We start from the raw sequence: 19,498 nt of genomic DNA, 5'->3' as shown, positions 1-19,498 counted from the left end.
TCCATCACTCACTATTTCTTTTGTTTTTTCATTGTTTGAATTATACAATATTTCATTTTTTATAGATAAGGACCAACTTGACTGAACCATATAGTATTAAACAATGCTAATACCACATGTTCAGGGAGGAATTAATCGTTGTATCACTTGACAATGAGGAGAAAATTAGAATATTTCATATTTCATATAATAAAATACAAAAGAAATAGTGAGTGGATGACGTCATAGTCTTCTCATTTGCATACCAGCCAGGATGTGCATATAACTGTTTTGCGAAATTAAGCGAAAATTCAAAATGTCATAACTTTCTTATTTTACATCCGATTTTGATGAAATTTTCAGTGTTATACTTGTTGGAGTTTTCTCTTTTTAATCAAATCAACTTTTTGTTGGGGTGGACTTGTCCTTTAAACAGCCTCGTTAACCGCCATTTTATGACGCGACCTTTTGGTGCAGGGTAGGCTTACATATATTACAAGTGCGTCTGTGTGATCGTACCAGTTGACTTAATTGAGGTGGTTACATGCATCCATCGATCGTCTCTCCCGTTTTACTTTTTAGTGCCACGGTTTCAAAGAGAGTTCTTGATTATTCAGGTACGACTTTTTACTTGTATGTATTTAGATCGAGTTTGTAACATTTCTTGTCACTGGTCTGAGGAGTCTGCTTTTGTTGATAGTTTTGAGTATTATGCTGCACGCAGAGGAATTTAAATTTTGTTGAGGGTTTGGGGTGAGTTGGTTCGAGAGGATGGTCATGATTAAATAGAAACTCATGTAGCTGAAGCGTCAAAATTACGTCTATCATAGCCAGACGACCGGAAAATATATTGAAAAAGATATACTTTTGATGTTTTGTGTTGTTGTTTTTTTCCCACAGTGAAGTAATTTGGGGCCCACCTTACAAATGTTTGCGATAAATCCAAACTCAAATTAATATTTTATCTTATCTATTAGAATACACAATTGAGATTGTTTCCAATTTTAGTTTGATTGAAATCGACTGTAACTGTATAAACTGGACCCCTTTCAATTATTCCTCTTCCTTTTTTTATTTTTTTTCTTTGCCGCCTTTCTTCTACTTCATCATATCGCCATTTCGTTTTGTGCTTTTCCTTCCTCCTCTTTGTAACTTTCCTTGATTCAACTTGTTATATTAGCACGATTTATATAATTTATCAAGACCTCTACTCGCCCCAGTGGTGGACCGTGACCCGGAGGAGACAAAGCATTGGAGGGGCAACGCATTGTTCTCAAACAATACAGTGCCCCTCCAATGCTTTGTCTCCTCCGGGTCACGGTCCGCCACTGACTCGCCCCCCCCCCCCAACAAAAAATATCCTTTGTTGTAATTTTCCAAGGCTTTTTAGCAGCATTATCACTACAGACATTGCTATTTACTTACCTCAAAATTTCCTAAATAGTGAAAAATAAGGCTTAAATACTCCATAAAATGTGCTGGAAATGCATGTATGCATATTGGTCCCTATACTGTGTGGGCTAGTGGCTAAAAATGCTGACCCAGGACTGTGTGCGACTCTAGATCTGAGAGGTGCTGTGGAAACATTTCATGTTTCACATCAATCAACTTGGCTGTCAGAAAATGTGAAGATGTCGCTTCATGTAACGACATGGTTCACTCAAAATTTAAAAGAAAAGTTGGGGCCAAAATGTGTAAACAAAGCCCGCGAAAAAAATTTAGGGTTAGTTTGCACACAGAGAAAAACTCGTTAATGGGGTGTTTGGAAATTATTTGGTCACGCATGTGTACAGCAATACATTTGACGCACCCCCGGCGTCCTATATATTACAGAAACACGATATGATCTCTCAAAATATTTAAAAAAATATATAAATGCTGTTATTCGTTACAACCAAAATAATACAGTTGTGCTAAATGGAGACATAATCCCTTATTAAATCTGATCTTTCTCACGAATTCTTAGAAGCATGAAGTGTATCATCGTCACAGTCCTTCTTCTGGCAGTTGCAGGCCTGTCATATGGAACTGGTAAGAATTTTTAATTTAATAAATCCTAGTCTGTTGCAAGAAATGTTTATTAGTACCGTTTTGAAAACATTACAAAGCACACAGGCAAGAATTGTTGTGTTAACCGGATTACACGTTTGATTCCGGTGTTAAATTTGCAGTGCTAGTTCAACATCCATGGGTGCATGGTTGTTAGTTTTACACTCTTTTGCGTCATAAGATATCACTACACAGCAAAAACTGTGGTGTTAACCGGTGTACATAAAGGGCCACACCAGTTATTCTACTCCGGTGTTAAATTGACAGTGTTAGTTTAACACCTATAGGTGTTATTACAACACCTTTGGATGTTACTTATACACTCTTTGGCGTAATGTTCCATCTCTAGGGTGTCATTCTAACACCTCAGGTTGTGGTCCTCTATTAACACCAACTGGTGTCAGTTTTAACACCACCGTTTTTACAGTGTAAGGTGTAATTTATTACCCACTGGGATTTATTAATTTTTTTTTTTTTTTTTGGGGGGGGGTCGGAGGACAACTGGCATACATCCATAGTATCCCGCAATCAGTAACCATCTGGAATAAAATGATTGGAAATGGTTTTTCAACTGATTTGAGTAGGTATGGGTGTCGACATTTACCCCCCCCCCAAAAAAAAAAAAAAAAAAAAAAGTAAGGAGAAAGCCGGGGTGGGGAAAGTGTTTTTTTTTTCAAGGTCAAAGGTCAATGACCAATTTAAATATACTGTATAATGGTATCTCCCAAATAAAATACTACATGTTGGTGACCATGGTGTCAAAGTGCACAGATTGTTACAAGAAGATAAAATAAGATAAAATTAAGTACCTAAAATGCTCATTCACCCATAACATTCAAGGTCAAAGCCTTTCAAAGGTCAATGACCTTTTTTACATCTTATATGGGCGGAAATCTGTCCCGAAAGGTAAGGGGGACAACGGGCTGATCCAGCCTGGGGGGGGGGACAAAAACATTTTCAGCCATATTAATCCCCGATCGGCCGCTCGAAGGTAATTTTTGTCTGTTTCATTGAAGGAGTAGTCCTCATGGTCACTTTTTATCTTTATTCTTATAAATCAACATAAATATCTGATATCATTGTCCTTATTTATATAATGCGAGCGCGAAGCGCGAGCAAATTTTTTTGGGAAAATTTATGTATTTTTTTCCTAAAATTTGAACATTTTGGGCAATGTTTGTTATCCTGAAAAAGATGTATATACAACTAAATATTTACCACGACCGCGAAGTGCGAGCAGAGGTTAACTGATGGAAAAGGTACCTGTTAAAGACTGCTTGCAATTAGCCATGAAGACGCTACGTATTTCAACAATCAAATAATGCGAGCGCAAAGCGCGAGCTGAAAATTTTTGAAATTTTTACCTAAAGACTGGAAATTCTAAGCACTTTTTGTAACTTAAACATATAATAGGTATATAACTAAACAATTGATGCGAACGCGAAGCGCGAGCGGAAAGTTTTGAGATTTAGACCTAAGAACGAGACACTCTATTCATGTTTTGTAAATCATGAAAAGGATGAGTAATTGGGGGTCTTTCTTACACCCGGTCCTTACATAAATAAAGCGAGTGCAAAATGCAGCCAGAAAATGTTCATATACGTTTAATTTGAATTGATCAAAAAGGTACTTGTTAAGGATTGCTTGCACTTAGCCATGAAGACGTTACATATTTCAACAATAAATGCCAGCGCGAATCGCGAGCTGAAAATTTTTGACATTTTTTCAAAAAGAATCGAAAATTTTAATCAATTTTTGTAATGGTGAACAGGGTAGCTATATAACTAAACAATTGATGTAAGCGAAGCGTGAGCAGAAAAATTCGAGATTTAGACCTAAAAACGGGACACTCATGTTTTGTAAATCATGAAAAGGATGAGTAATAGGGGATATTTCTACATTAATAATGCGAGCACAAAATTTTTGATATTGTAATCTGAAACTGGATAATGATTTAAATAGAGAACGAATTGAATATCTGAATAAACATAAGCGTTTTTCAGATTTAGACCTAGAATCTCGGCATTTTACACATCTATCAGCGAGCGCGAAGCGCGAGCTTAAACTTTTTGATATTCTGATCTGAAAAAAAAAAGAGTCAATTTCAGCTATATATTTCATGCACTTTGTAGGAAAATTGTGAGGTGGATATGGATCACACTTAATATTTCATTATTATTTGAGGTTTGCCATAGGACCGGGACATCCTTATAGGACAAGTCATATGGAAATGATGACTATCTTCCTATTCCTCTTACTAAGCGCGAGATGAAACAAAAGGGACAATTTAATCATTAAATTTATATCTTATTTATTAACGCATTTTGCGGGCGAGAAATCTGATGATATTATGGCCTGAAAACTGGACATTTCAAGCACTTTTGTAATTAGGAATAGAATGCATCAGTTAAAATATTTTTAACCATCAATGCGAGCGCAAATTGCGAGCCAAAATCTTTGATAAACTGTCATGAAAATCAATATTGAGACATACATAAATCGCCAATCAAAATACAAGTAGCACTATCTGCTACGTTTTGACAATCAGACTTGAAAAGGGATATTTTCAATCTAAATGGAATACACAAAAATAATAGATACTGAATAAATCGAATTTTGCGAGCGCTCAGTGCGAGTAGAAAATGCCAATATTCAGACCATAAAGCTGTAACTTTTATAAATCACTTTTTTTTAAATCCGTTTGTAAATCACACAAAATAATGAAAGTTCGATTTCCGAGGTGAAATGTATAATGTATATTGACTTCCAAACATGATATCTAAGCTCCATATTGAAAAATCACTTAACAGGCAATGCGAGCGCGAAGCGCGAGCGAAAATTTTATATAGTGACATGAAATATTCTTTCTAAGTTTTCCCCTCATCTTATTTTATTCACTCTTGAAAATTTGACAAGCAAAATAAACAAAGGTTTTCACCCAAAATGTAAGGTCATTTAGTCCAAAATACATGTATTATTTCGAATGTGAATGATGCATTTTTCTCCATCATAAAAGACCAAAAATAGTAGGGGGGACATTTGATATTGTGTCCCCCCTACTATTTTTGGTAGGGGGGACACGTCCCCCCTGTCCCCCCTGGGATTTCCGCCCATGGTATAATGGTATCTCTGAAATGAAAAGGCGCAGGTTGGTGATCATGGTGTCAAAATGCAGAAGTTCTTACAGGAAGATCAAATAAAATGAAATTAAAGGTCAAGTCCACCCCAGAAAAATGTTGATTTGAATCAATAAAGAAAAATCATACAAGCATAATGCTGAAAATTTCATCAAAATCGGATGTAAAATGAGAATGTTATGACATCTTAAAGTTTTGCTTATTTTTCACAAAATAGTTCCATGCAAAACTTAGTCACATGCAAATGGAAGAATCGATGATGTCACTCACTCATGGAGGTGCCGTGGCCGAGTGGTCTAAGGCGGCTATACATGGAAAGTCCGGGGTTCGATCCCCGGCTACGACACCTATGCTCTTTTATCCTGCATTCAAATAAAAGAAAATGCTTTACGCATTATTTGTAACTAGGTGTGCACTTGTTCTTAAAAAAAAAACTAAAAAAAAAAAAATCACTATTTCTTTTGTTTTTTATTGTTTGAATTATACAATTATTCAATTTTTACAGACTTGGCAATAAGGACCAACATGACTTTACCATAAAACGTTAAACAATGGTAATTCTACATGTTCAGGGTGAAATAAAACTTTTTTTCACAGGACAATGAGGAGAAAATTAGAATATTTCATATTTTGTATAATAAAATTCAAAAGAAATAGTGACTGAGTGATGTCATCAGTTCCCTCATTTGCATACTGACCGGGATGTGCATATTACTATTTTGTGAAATTAAGCGAAACTTTAGAATTTCATAACTTTTTTACATCCGATTTTGATGAAAGTTTCAGTGATGTGCTTGTTGGATTTTTCTCTTTTTATTCAAATCAACTTTTTGTTGGGGTGGACTTGTTCTTTAAGCACCACATGTTTTAGCATTTACCCGCGATAATTCATGCAAAGATTTTGTGGATCGGAATCCGAAACAAGGAAATGTTATGGTTCTTCAGTGTCCAGGTCTCAAACCGGATGACAGGAATGAAGGATGATAATATTACAAAGATCATTTATTCACAATATGTTAACATATTTTATGATTCAACTCGAAACGAGGAAGTTTGATTTTTCTCAAATCTTCACACATCCTACAAAAACATAACCGTATACAAACAGTGAAAGAGGAATCTAACCAAAATTAAAAGTTATTTCTAGAGAGATAGGAAAAATCAGACAAGTTGATAGGTTAAAGTTTGAATAATAGTTGACAAAACTTAAAGTCATGAATTTTAAAAGCTGTAAAAATTGATAAATGAGACTTCAAATTCTCCGCACTGACGAGTCATAGTGATAAAGGAAAGGGCTACTCTTTCATTTACTCCAATACATAAAAAAAAAATCTAAATCTTTTCTTCAAATTGTATTTTTTCTTTCATTAAGTAGTAAAACAATATTCTACCTGTCTTACTGCCCCATGGGAGTAGGTATACTCGTGGGGAAAAACACAAATCCATGATAATAAAGTACATGGTTTATGTAGGAGAGTTTTACGTACCATTTGCCAACTTCAAATTTACATAGTCTTAGGGAACTAAAGAAAATTCCATTTTAAAACAGCCATGACTTTTCTTATTGCCTGTCCGATTTCTTTCAAACGTTCACCATTTTGTCTTATTCATTCCCCCCTCTCAAATAATATTCTATGTCCAAGTTTGAGTTCCAATTTAAAGCAGATACGAACCAATAGCGCCATCTCAGTCCTCAACTATTCATACCTGGCCGGTTTCCTGACCCATAATGCTAGTGTAGTCTAGTAATATACACCAACTTGAATGATAACGTGCTACTCAATACTTTTTATACTGCAATAATCATGTTACCAAGTAGCAAAACAATTACTTTTCCTCTCAAAACATTTTAATTTCTCTATACAAATACAATTATAGGTCAATTTATTCTCTGTAGTATTAGTAGATATCTGAAAACGTATATTTTAAGACTATGTATTTATAACACACAGTCAATGAGAGACCACACACAGTTCACACCCCCTTTAAAACGTAATTGTGTCCGTTGTAAAACCTATAGATCCTGTACTAAATTTCGTACTGGTTTTAAGATAATTCACTGGGACGACAGCTCAGAAGTTGCTTGGCAAGTTCCTTCCTTTTGACTCACTTTATTTTGGTATGTTCGCTGGACATAGCCATCCTTTTTATCCCCTTTTCTTCTATCTTTCTAATGCTAGAAGATAATAATATATCTGTAAAGCGCTTAGACACGTCGTTCCGATGTATTAAGCGCTATATAAAAAAACGGATTATTATTATTATTAAATACAAGTTTCAGGGGCTGATATCTTCAAGCCCAGCTTCGAAAAAATGTCCCCTCCATGCCCAACCAATGTGCACCACTAGCAGTTCACGTACGTACCTTAACAATGTTGATTGTTAAATATAAAAATATAACGAATTGGAATAACAGTATGAACATAACTATAGTTGACTTTTTGTGCTTTGAATTCTAATAAAGCAAAATGTGTATGGCTTTTTACTAAATGAAACTATGAAGAAACGATTATACCGTTCAAATAAAACAAAATTTTCATCTTTCGTGAAAAGATGACAGTTTTTTTTGTGTGTGTTTTTACCAATCAGATGAATCTCTTTACGGAAATTATAGCGCTCGTCTTCGCGTTCTTATCGCATGTATAGATTTAAGAGTATACATGAAGTATATTTATGACCCGATCTCTCGAAAGAGAACTACAATTGTCAATCAATTTCACATGCTTAAAACATGAGGGTACCCTACCCCTTCACAGGGGACACGCAGGCATATTCTGATATGGGAAGGGGGGCGGAGGTAACGCGACCCCTCCACCAGATCATTTCGGAATCCAAGTAATAAAAGTAAGGGTAATTGCAGCACCCAATCTCCTGTTTTCCCCCTTTCATAATTATTCTACTATATTTTCATTGCAATAACTTGAAATAGTCGTATAAAGTCAAAATATCATGTTTTCCACACGCGAGCACCGCCATTGGAATTGTCAGGGGTGGTACGAGGAAGATTGATTATGGCCGGGGGGGGGGGGCGACGAGGGGCACGAAGACCTTCTATATTTCTCAATTGAATTATAGGGTGTTGTAATGTTACCAAACCGGGAGCTCTCATTTTCATATATTCTTGTTCCTTCTTACATCATTTTCTTTCCGCCTCTCTTTTTTCTACTTGAAACAAGAAGGGTATACGCCCCTGTGAACATGGTGAAGTTGCCTTGGTAACTCTATAGCATACCAGCAGAATGTTTCCCGTAATATTACCTTTTTAAACGTATCCTGAGAGGTAACGAAAAATGATCGGATGAATATCCTCAAGTTTTTGATATTTTTAAGGGTTAGATTACGATGGGAGAAAAGGAAACCAACGGCCCCATATTTTTTAGTGGGAGGTAGAAAAACACTTTTTATCTTTTTTTCTCTCTTATCATTTCATACATCTTGTTAATATTTCATTTTGTAATTGCTGAAACGCATTAGTATTAATTTCTAGTATCTTTGAAGTTTGATGTATAATTTGTATAATTATATTTGTTATGGATTTATTGTATAATTTATAATCATGTTTCAAATAGTTTGTACAACTTGCTTATGGAATGTGAATGTGTATTTTGATTTGAGAGAGTACAACAAAACATCCTTAAAAAAATACCAAGCCTAGATTTGTTTACCCACCGACCAATCGCAACGCTTTGTGAGCCCTGTCCTCTTTCAAGAAGGTAGATCCGGTTTAAGATCGTTTTTGTATTTTTTTGGACGTCGAGGCTTATAGACCAGTACCGAAATCGTTATTTTGTGGGTTATTTGATAGGCTTGTTTACTAAATTTGTTATACTTATTTCTATTTTTCTTCCTGGTATCAATATCAACTGGATATTCCTGTAAGAACTTAAATACTCAAGCATGTTGAAACCGTGTTTATATTGATTAATTGTTGCTAAGTATGGCAAGGGAATATATATTTTTCTCTAAATATATTGGCAGTTGATAATTATTCTATTCATTATTTAGAAAAGCTTGCTAGTACAATATTTTTGTGGATGTTTTATTTCAGTCCCCCTTTTTTCTATAAGCCCTTAAATTAAGGTGATATGCTATATAAGAGAACATAAGATACAAGCGACCAGTATTATTATGATTAAGCCATACCACCAGGGTGGGGTGGATGCCAGGCTATTTTGATGGATGGGGGGGGGGGGCTATACAGAACACAGTGTCACACAGTCTGATCACAGTGGCCCGTATTCTGAAGTCGGGTTTAATTTAAACCCAGGTTTAAAGTTGTGGTTTAAGTATGGGAAGCCATAAGTATCAAAATTATTAATAAGTAGTGTGTTTCTTATGTTTACTGCACTCTTTCCTGATTCATCGATGGTAAAGACATTAATCTGCTTATACTTCCTAGACAATTATGAATGATTTAAGAGCTAAATGAGCTGAAGTATGATATCTCTACAGTTAGTGATGTATGTAACAATTGGCTATCCATACTTAAACTACAGCTTTAAACCTGAGTTTAACTTAAACCCGACTTCAGAATACGGGCCAGTGTGTTCACATTGTGGACTATGTGAAAACATTCACACTGTTAAGATGCTCAAATTCAACAGCGTGAAGATATTTTCACACTGTGGACACCTCGATTGTCACATGGTCGACTATGTGAGTATGCGATTAAAACTCTCTACTATAACAGTGTGAAGGTGATTTCATATTGTGTTCCACACTTTGAACACAACTAGCACACACTACGGGACTCTGTGTTCTCTCCAGTGAGGGTGGGGGGTCTACTTCTGATTTGGATTACAGGGGTAGGCTAAAATACAGTAACGGGACCTACACCTCCCTTTTTGTGCCCCCCCCCCCCCCTCTCTCATAACAACAATATAATTATTTCGAAATAAATGGTTGGTATGAAGGAATTGGTAAATAGAACCAAACATGAAATATCCAGATATACGGTAAAATGAGCTAATTTTATTTCCATTAATCCATTAGTCGGTAATTTTTTAAATCCTATACAACCATGAAGAATTAACAGAATTTACAGTCCAAAAGACTCAGCGTTTACCTTGATTTATTTCAAGAGCTTCCCCTTTAACTCCTACAATGTTTTTTTCCTTCCCTTTTTTTTTACTTCGTTTTGTTTTTGCATTAGGCATACTTCCAAAAAAAACATAGCGCACCCTATTATTTTGTTTTCTTATACCCTACAACCATGAACAATTAAAAGGATATGTAGTCCAAAAACACTCTGATTTTAACTTGATTTAATTCAAGAGCTTCCCCTTTTACAACTCCTTCATTTTATAATTTTAGTTTTCTTCACTTTTTTTTTACTTCGTTTTGTTTTTGCATTAGGCATACTTCAAAAAGATGTAGCACGTCCTATTATATATGTATATATATATATAGAGAGAGAAAAAATAGATCAAATTTTCGCCCATAGGGCTTCATCAGGAAATGATGAATTTATTAGTTAACAGCATCAAGAAACGCAGTGCGCAAAACGCAACGCGTAAAAACAACAAATAAAGTGCAAATTATATATAAATAATTGTTATTATTTAATAAATAATGATTATATAACAAATATTTGCTCTATATAATACTGGAACAATCGGCGCCTCATAACATAGTACTATATTCCCTTGTATTGATTTACATGTATATGGTTATTATTTCATATTAAAGTGTAATATGTCGATTCGGAATGAAAAAAATGAGTATTGAAACTTTAATCTGTCATTTGTGCGAATAATTATATTCTCAAAATTGTTTTAAATACAAAGCAGTTAAAGTTGAAATCTGATCTTTTGACATTAAAATCCACGTTTTTAACAAAATTCTGCAGTTTGTATGAAATGAGAATTGATAAAAGAGGATTCACACATTCTTGATTGTAGACCGGAGGTGTAGGTCTACATTATGAGAAATGGATAAAAAAATGTTATTTTAACGTCTCTTTTTCTCTTTCTTCCTGGTTTAGGTCAACAACTCAAGTGCAAGGCTTGTATATCCTTACAAACACAGCCTAATCTCATTGATCTGCAATGCAATATGAGCAATCTACCAGAAGTGACATGCTGGAACAACATGACCGCTTGTGGACGCGCTACAATCAATGGTAATACATGTAACCCTATAAGGGTGTGAGCACTGGCGGATCCAGGGGGGGGGGGCACAGCCGGCATGTGCCCCCCTCCCCTTTGAGAAGTAAAATTAAAATTTTTAATGTAAAAATGCCATTAAAACGGAGATGTGCCCCCCTCTTTTGAAAGTAAAGAACCCTTTTTCGTGTCTTTTTTTTGCTCGTCATTTTTTTTTCGGTACGAAATATCCTTATTTTGGGGTTTAAAACCTTGACACGATGTACAGTATATGTCCACATGTCGTCTCCAAGTAGACAAGTTGGCAAGTGCAATCTGTACGCAATTTAAAATTGTCTCATTACCAGAGGCGTCGATCCTGGGTGAGGGGGTGGGTAATGATTTTTTTTTTTTTTGGGGGGGGGGACATATCGATTTGCCTCCCCCAATAATTTGACAAATTGAATAAGTCATAATATACAATGCTAATATATATTATAAAATTCATTGGAAATTGCTTTAAAACCATTTGGCATATACAACTTCTGAAAATACGAAATTGCCCATTTTTCTGAACATTTTGTATTAAAAGTGTGGCGCGTAAGGCGCGCAAAAAAAAATTTGGGAAAAAAATCCGAAACATGGGTCGACGCCCTTAGTACCATCAGCCATGGAGATAATATGCATGATTCAAGTATGAACATACTTCACGAGAGCCAATGAATATTAACTGACCTTGTTTGGAAATGTCCGTCTTTTATCTTGTCTCGTCGGTAAACAGGGAAAAAGGAAAAACTAATTTTATCTGGTTCAAAGTCAATAAATTGACAATAGTGATCCTGATGATATACATATCTTTTTTATAATATTCAAATCTGACTTTTGTGCATTTTTTTATTCATCTCATACATGTATTACATCTCATATATTTGTAATGTTTATCACATTGGTGTAATCAAATGATTTTATATGATTTGAATTTCGTGTCTTAAGCTTGTAGGCTATAATGGTCAAGTTTTAAAACGATAAGGTACACTAAAAAACCCATTGAGCATGATCAAATAGAAGAATTGTTTTAACAAGAACATTTTCTCTTTTCTTTGTATATTTTCATCTTTTCTCGCACAGGGACGGGAATAGTAAAGTCCAATCCCAATCCACCCGTGCCAGTGGCCTTCAATGCTACCATTTTTGGATGTGTGCAGACAATCAAAAGTAATACATGCAGTGAAGATAATGATGCCCGATCCGACTTGCTCGGAAATATTTTGAGTTATCGCGATGACTATGGTATCTCTGACACAGCGGCTTCGTTCGTAGGACGTTTGCCAATGATATTTCAGGCAGACACAACCCGGCTGGATGCAAACATTGTATGCCCCCTCAACGGGACTATTGTTGGAGGGGCTGGGTCTCTGCGTACCGACGTCGTCGTCGTCATTGCTGCTCTTCTCATGGCTATTTTTGCTAAGGAGTTTTAAGATTGTAGGGACTCTTCTGGTTCTTCTTATTCTTCTTCTCCTCTTCCTCCTCCCCTCTTCTTCTTTTTTTCTTCTTCTTCTCCTTCTTCTTCTTCTTCTTCTTCTTCTTTTTTTAAATTCAAATAAACAAATAGTGCATTAGCGGCATGCATTTTGTTTCTCGAAGTGAAATTAGAAAAAGATTTGGGTTTTTTGTTAACATATTATATATTATTATTATTCATAGAGTACTGTAGCTTATGAAGCTAATTTAATGTGCACATTCGCTGGATTCAAGAGGGCGCTGTAGGACGGTGCTGTAAACACGGGTCTAATGCTGCTTTTGACGAGAGGTTTCACGGGCCTAATTACAACTGGCAGGCAAAAGATATTCATTCGAGTCAACCCATTCTCAATTTTCAAATTTGATATTGCTGATTGACAAAAATGAATGAATATGACTGACAATCTAACACTGATTCTAGGGAGGGTACCTACTGAACTTCCTTTTTCCAAATTGGAAAGATATATCACTACTTTGGAACTATTTTGTTACTGGTGGAAGAATTAGGGCCATTTTACTCTCTCAAGTGATGAATTTGATCCTGTCAGGTGTAATCTTTATAAATGCCGATTTATTTTTAAAATGAGCCGGTCGAGGTACCCTTTTCTGGTCAGATATGGAATGTCAGATATATATCCTGTCCACTGGTAGTAAACATTCAACCCTCGAATTTCCTCTTTATCTTTTATGATTTTTTTCAAAGTGCCACTTTAACACACGAGTCTTTGGGAAATGAATTAGGCATGTGATACCTATATCGGCGTACGTTGGCCCAAACATCTGATGACGCCACTTCACAAAACAGAAGGTTTCGAAAAGCAGCCAAAGCGTACGCAACTGAGAATCAAGGGTTTGGGCATTCAGAACATGACATCTGCGTGAGCGTCGTTTAACTTTGGTGTCAATGATCTGCTCGCACCGTCGATTGCAGCGCGTAAATACAATGAATGTCCAACAGCTCTCTCTTAAATCCTGGCAACGTGCAATTGTAGGTTCTTTTAACTTCAAATGTATACAGTGCGTTTCAGAAAAAAGAGTAATCCAAATATAGAGGGCTGGTATATTCGTATCATATTTGATTTCGTGAAATTATTCTGCATGGATATGAGAAAAGAACACCTCAGCTTTCAATTGATACCCTATTTGTACCATTTGTGTCACGCATGACCGAATTAATGTTAATGACAATGGGTGAAGATGACACTTTTTCCAAGTTTTGGTAAAGAGGGTAAAATCTGCACATGATAGAATAGGATGTTTTTGAGGTTTCCAAGTAATTTTTGGAATGTAGAGTCAAGGCATTCCTCTGAAATGATGTTTGAAAGGTTGATGTCTTATTCACCCACACCTTCAACATGTCCTCCTGCATGTCCTCCCGTCTCCTTTGCACACAAAGCAGGCACCGTGGAAGGAGAGGGGAGATGAATCGCAAGGTAGTCATAAGCCACGACACCGCACACCTTGCGATCCGATTTGCGACTCACGCATGCGCTTTTTGCTTTTTGGCATAACAACAAAGATAATGCGTTTACTACTGCGTATGCGCGTTGTTTATCATATACGCGTCGTGCAACTCTGCTGTCTGATTGGCTGGAATTTGGATTGAGCTTGCGATCCAGTCATAAGGATTCGACATGTCAAATCCTTCCGATTTTCCTTGCGACTTGTCTCTGACCGGTCTGCGACTCTGAAGCTGACATGCGCTGTGACGTCACATCTCCCCTCACTCAGTCGCAAGCCAGTCGGCGACTGGTCGGGTCGTAAGGTGTGCGGTGGCCTTAAAACAACTCGTCTCACCATTGCTGGATCATTGCGCAAAGCTTCCACCTCAAGTTGAATTCGGCCCTCCAAATCATCAATATCTTGAGGAGTTGCGAACCAAGTTGCGAACACCTTGGTTTTCTTTACGTGTCCCCAAGGGAAATAATCACAGGGCATGATCGAGGTCATGCAATCTTGTTAGCCATTCTACGTCATGGTTGAGGATAACAACTCGATGTCAAACAGTCTATCACGAATGGTGTTGGAACGATGCGCAGGAGGGCCATCCTGGATCCACCTGTACACTCCTCGAACATGTCTCTCAAAATGTTGATCCAACTGTGTCACGATCTCCTCGTCAATCATCTGCAAGTACAATCGCCCATTTACACTCCCTTGGAAGAAAAAGAGGCCAATCAAAATATTGTTGCCAACTCGGGCATCGATGAAAGTATTTACACCAGCCTCGACCCTTTCATCAAGTTTTCAAATACTTCTAAAAAGGGGTATCTGCATCTTTTGTCTTCAACATCAGTTAATTTGGTCATGCTTGACACAACTGGTACAAATAGGGTATCAATGTAAAGCTGAGGAATTCGTCTCTCATATCCAACCATATGATTTTATAGAATTGAATGGGCTTTGAATTTCGGCTCTCTAGATTTGGATTACCTTTTTTTCTGAAACGCATTGTATAATTAGAGATATCGGACACCGTTTAAACGGATTATTGTTTTACGTACGAAATTTCTAAAACTAATCAATATCAATGTTTTAGCTAGTGATACATCTTAAGTATATATCGATACAGACATATTATAAGCAGAGTACATGTAAGACCCCAAGCTGTTATTTTATTACGAGCACATTTTATGAAATTTTCGAATAATTATTTTGTTACTGTCTTTTGAGTGGGAATGATCGGGCTGGCAGTTCATTGCAGTTGTAAATTGGTTTTCATATTTCTGGTTGTACACTAAACGAAAAAGGCAGATAGGAACAACTACCAACACTCGTGGTTGATAGGATGACCGCAAATAGTGGATGCTGTTACGATGTGCACGTTTAAAGGTAGAGTTAGCTACATTATCCACATTTAATGGCGCAGAGTATGTTGTAGGTGCAAAATGTTCCAGTTTTTGAACGAAACCACACTTTACTGCACCTTGAACACACTAGCGTACCTACGGGGGGGGGGGCAGAGGGGGCAGTCTGCCCCCCCCCTGACGAGCCACAACCCATGCAAAGGACGTATCCCTGCCCCCCCCCCCCCCCCTGACGAGCTTGAAGACCCTTTTTTTTTTTTTTTTTTTTTTTTTTTTTTGCTTGTCAAATTTTTTGCGGACGGTTTTGCCCCCCCCTGTGAAAAATCCCAGGTACGCCACTGCTTGAACATCAAGGAGACAGATGAGAAATTCCGTGCGCTAATAAGATTTTAAAAAATGCATTTTTGTAGGCCTACCCTTTCTCCCCGTAGGGTGTTGCAACTTGCAAGAAAATATTTTCAATCAGTTGCAAATTTTAGATACAAGTTTACAGGTGATAGATTGATTTTAACTATTAAAGGTCGAGTCCACCTCAGAAAATTGTTGATTTGAATGGATAGAGAAAAATCAAACTAACATAACACTGACAATTTCATCAAAATCGAATGTAAAATAAGAAAGTTATGTCATTTTTAAGTTTTGCTTATTTTTCACAAAACAAAACAACTCATTGATGTGCAAATGAGAGAGTCGATGATGTCACTCACTATTTATTGTGTTTTTTATTGTTTAAATTATAAAATATTTCAATTTTCACAGATTTGACAATTGGGACCAACTTTATTTAACCACAAACTGTTAAAATAATGGTAATTGCACATGTTCAGGGAGGCATAAAGTTTAGTTCCACATGACGATGAGGAGAAAATTCGAATTTTTCATATTTCATATAATAAAATACAAAAAAAATAGTGAGTGGGTAACGTCATCTGTCTGCTCATTCGCATACCGACCAGGATGTGCATATAACTGTTTAAAATGTCATAACCCTAAATTTTCAGTGTTGTGTTTGTTGGATTTTTCTCCTTTTATTGAAACCAACTTTTTATTGAGGTGGACTTGTCCTTTAGAGGCAAATCAATTTATACTTGTTGATCAAAAAAAGCTGACCTTGAAATGCGATCAATTGCAAGTACCTTGCGACACCCCCATTGGTGTGTATAGAATGTATGTGATCTCCTTCAGAATGAGTTGATTCTCCGACCTCTGACAGCTGTATCAGCAGAGACCAGAGAAGCGTTTCATTCAAGGGTTTGATCCGACACGAAATCCTCTTTTATCCGACAATTACCATAGTAACACTGCTTCTAAGCCAATCAGAATCAAGAAAGGATCTGACAACTCGTCGGATGAAAATGTTAGTGAAACGCTCCCCAGTGTTTCGTTTTATGAAAGCTTGCCATCTCTACGGAAAGCAAAACTGGACGATAGGCTGATTGGACAAAATGCAGACGCATGGAATGTGCGAAGCATACGTCTGTTCACAAAAGATTAATGTCTAGCTTGGCTTTCCATAGAGATGGTGTCCAGCTGGAGTGTGACACTTTCACGAGGCGGGCCCGTTTAGTTATAGTGTCAACTATGGTTACTTGGCCATCATAACAACTTCCATGGTAACTTTGATTGACTGCCAAGCCCTGTCACGATGGTAGTTGCCATAATAAGCCAGTTCGTAGTTCCTTTCTGCGCATGATCAACAGATTCTACGCATGATCAGAGGAAGGTCATTTGTACTAACGTGACATGGTGGTTTAAAATCTAATGAGATAAGCACCAACTTTGATGTCTTGATTATTCAAATATTCTTTTGAATTGTGGTTTTCATTTACATCCACAAAAAACAACAATGCGTCCACGAACGACTGGTATTTCACAGTTTGCCAAGTATACATTGTGCAACATGCTATGATATGCATTCAAAGTAGGAATGCAACAAATACCTTCATAAAGTGTTCATTGGTGTGCTATTCTAGTCACCTGGTCTATTCAATTTCATCATCCTGCTATGTAAGGCAAGCTTACGTAATATCTTGCTTTGAAATCTGCCTATCATAATGAAATAAATGAAAGGTCATTTGACCAAAATTTTCCATGAAGTAACTACGAACTGGTTTATTAAATTCATTTAAAGTGACAATCATTCTGGAATTTTTTTTTTAGGGGGCGGTGCTGGAGCACCCCTTTAATAGAAAGCACAATATTTCTTTGTCGTTTTGCATAGAAACTATAGGCTGTATCCTAACGTCATTTATTATATTTATTCTATCAATTTGTGTTGCATTTTACCAATGTCCTGGGGGCGTTTCAGAAAGCGCTGCAATCAAACGGAACTCCAAAAATCAAACGTAAATTGACGTTCAGCCAATGAAATGCGCGCATGAGGGACTTACGCTTGATATTTTGATTTGCGTTTAATGGATGATTCATTCTGCAACGGGTCGCATATAGGCTTTCAGTGTATTTGAACGTGTTGGGGGATAGGATTACATTGATAACTGGTATTTTGTTACACTCCGTATAAGTAATAAAAAGTCTTGCGTAAGTCCCTCATGCGCGCATTTCATCGGTTGAAAGTCGAGTACCGATATATTTTTGGGAGTTTGGTTTGATTGCGACTCTTTATGCAACGGGAACCAGTTTGCCTATATAAACGGAACACATGCAGTCAATATTTATCGATTATTTTGGGGTTTTTTTAATGCTGATTTTTTTAATATACTGAAATATATACTAACATAATATAATGATCGATGTGCTATTTGTGCCATGTTCCGGAGTGGATTGGAGTTGAGTCTCGATGTCTATGTTTTAACTTGGAGATCTATGAAGCTGAAACCATTCATACTTTCAATATAATATGTATTCTGAAAAATAATACAAAAAGTGTCAACGTGTAAAAAGGTACTCTCTGAATTTCAAGGATTTAAAATAAATCAATATCGGCTTGTAAATAGTGACCAGCTGAACATTGGATTTTAGCCTTGTGGATTTGAGTTTAAAGCGAACAGAATTGAATTCAAATTGTCTGAGATTAAGAAATAAGAAATGTATCTTTATGGTGAAAATAAATCCAAGTTTCGGCTGGTCATATTCACAGCCGATATGCATTAACTTCAAATCCTTGCAAGAGTGTACTAGAACTCTGAAAATGGGTCCGTGTCACAGTCAGACGAATGAACCGACCCCAAACCGAGCGATGATCTGACATTGAGAATAACGTAATAAGTTTAAACAGTTGGGTGTGGGAGTGGTTTGTGTGACTGCGACGTGGAGTTTTGATGATTGACAGCTGCATGCATACCATGACGATGTTCTTCAAATCGAGATGGCGGCGAGTACAGCAACGTCCAACAGCGCCCTCTTGAATCCAGGGAATCGGCGCACCTTTAAATTAGCTTCATGCACAGCGACGCACGATGCATTCAAGAACACAGTAAATTTATTGAAAATCCCCGTCGAACGATAAAGAACTGGTAAGTCTTTGTCGAAAAATTGTGAATAAGAACAGCAGTTTCGTCCTAGGTTTTGACGAAAAATTGCAAATACGCCGTCCTTCCAGAATCCGGGACTAAACTGTTGTTTTGATTCATCAATTCTCGACAAAGACCTCTTGGTTGATCGTTTGTTATAAAAGGCCATTCGACAAGACATTTTCTATATTCTTAAATACGTTGTGCATAGTGGAAGCGTAAATCCCTTATTTTGTCTCAGTCACACTGTTAAAAAAACCTGATTTTACAACAACAAAAAAGAAGATTTTGCAAAAAGCAATAACAGAATCATTCTGTAAATTCATAAAACAGGAATTTTTCTGCAATTTAACAGAACAGGTCTGTTTAAAAAGGGGAAAAGGGTGTTTTATCAAAGGAAATTTGTAAGGTTCCATACACCAAATACCAATTTCCTGTAAGATTACGCA

General features: G+C 36.6%; 1 protein-coding gene across 1 annotated transcript; it reads left to right on the top strand.

Moving 5' to 3' along the window:
• The first annotated feature begins 459 nt into the window (after positions 1-459).
• Positions 460-15,554, top strand: LOC135155110 (uncharacterized). Its single transcript, XM_064103805.1, has 4 exons — positions 460-596; positions 1,946-2,010; positions 11,149-11,286; positions 12,377-15,554. The coding sequence occupies exons 2-4, from the start codon at positions 1,950-1,952 to the stop codon at positions 12,727-12,729; spliced, it is 552 nt and encodes a 183-aa protein (XP_063959875.1). The 5' UTR covers positions 460-596; positions 1,946-1,949; the 3' UTR covers positions 12,730-15,554.
• The last annotated feature ends 3,944 nt before the right edge of the window (positions 15,555-19,498 follow it).

The sequence above is a fragment of the Lytechinus pictus genome, chromosome 8, assembly GCF_037042905.1.
Source record: "Lytechinus pictus isolate F3 Inbred chromosome 8, Lp3.0, whole genome shotgun sequence".
NCBI classification, from domain to species: Eukaryota; Metazoa; Echinodermata; class Echinoidea; order Temnopleuroida; family Toxopneustidae; genus Lytechinus; species Lytechinus pictus.
This window is presented reverse-complemented; position numbering and strand designations above follow the sequence as displayed.

Coding starts and splice junctions, on each gene's coding strand:
- LOC135155110 (XM_064103805.1), top strand. CDS start 1,950: ATGAAGTGTATCATCGTCACAGTCCTTCTTCTGGCAGTTGCAGGCCTG. Junction 2,011..11,148: donor AGGCCTGTCATATGGAACTG/GTAAGAATTTTT, acceptor TTCCTGGTTTAG/GTCAACAACTCAAGTGCAAG. Junction 11,287..12,376: donor TGGACGCGCTACAATCAATG/GTAATACATGTA, acceptor TTTCTCGCACAG/GGACGGGAATAGTAAAGTCC.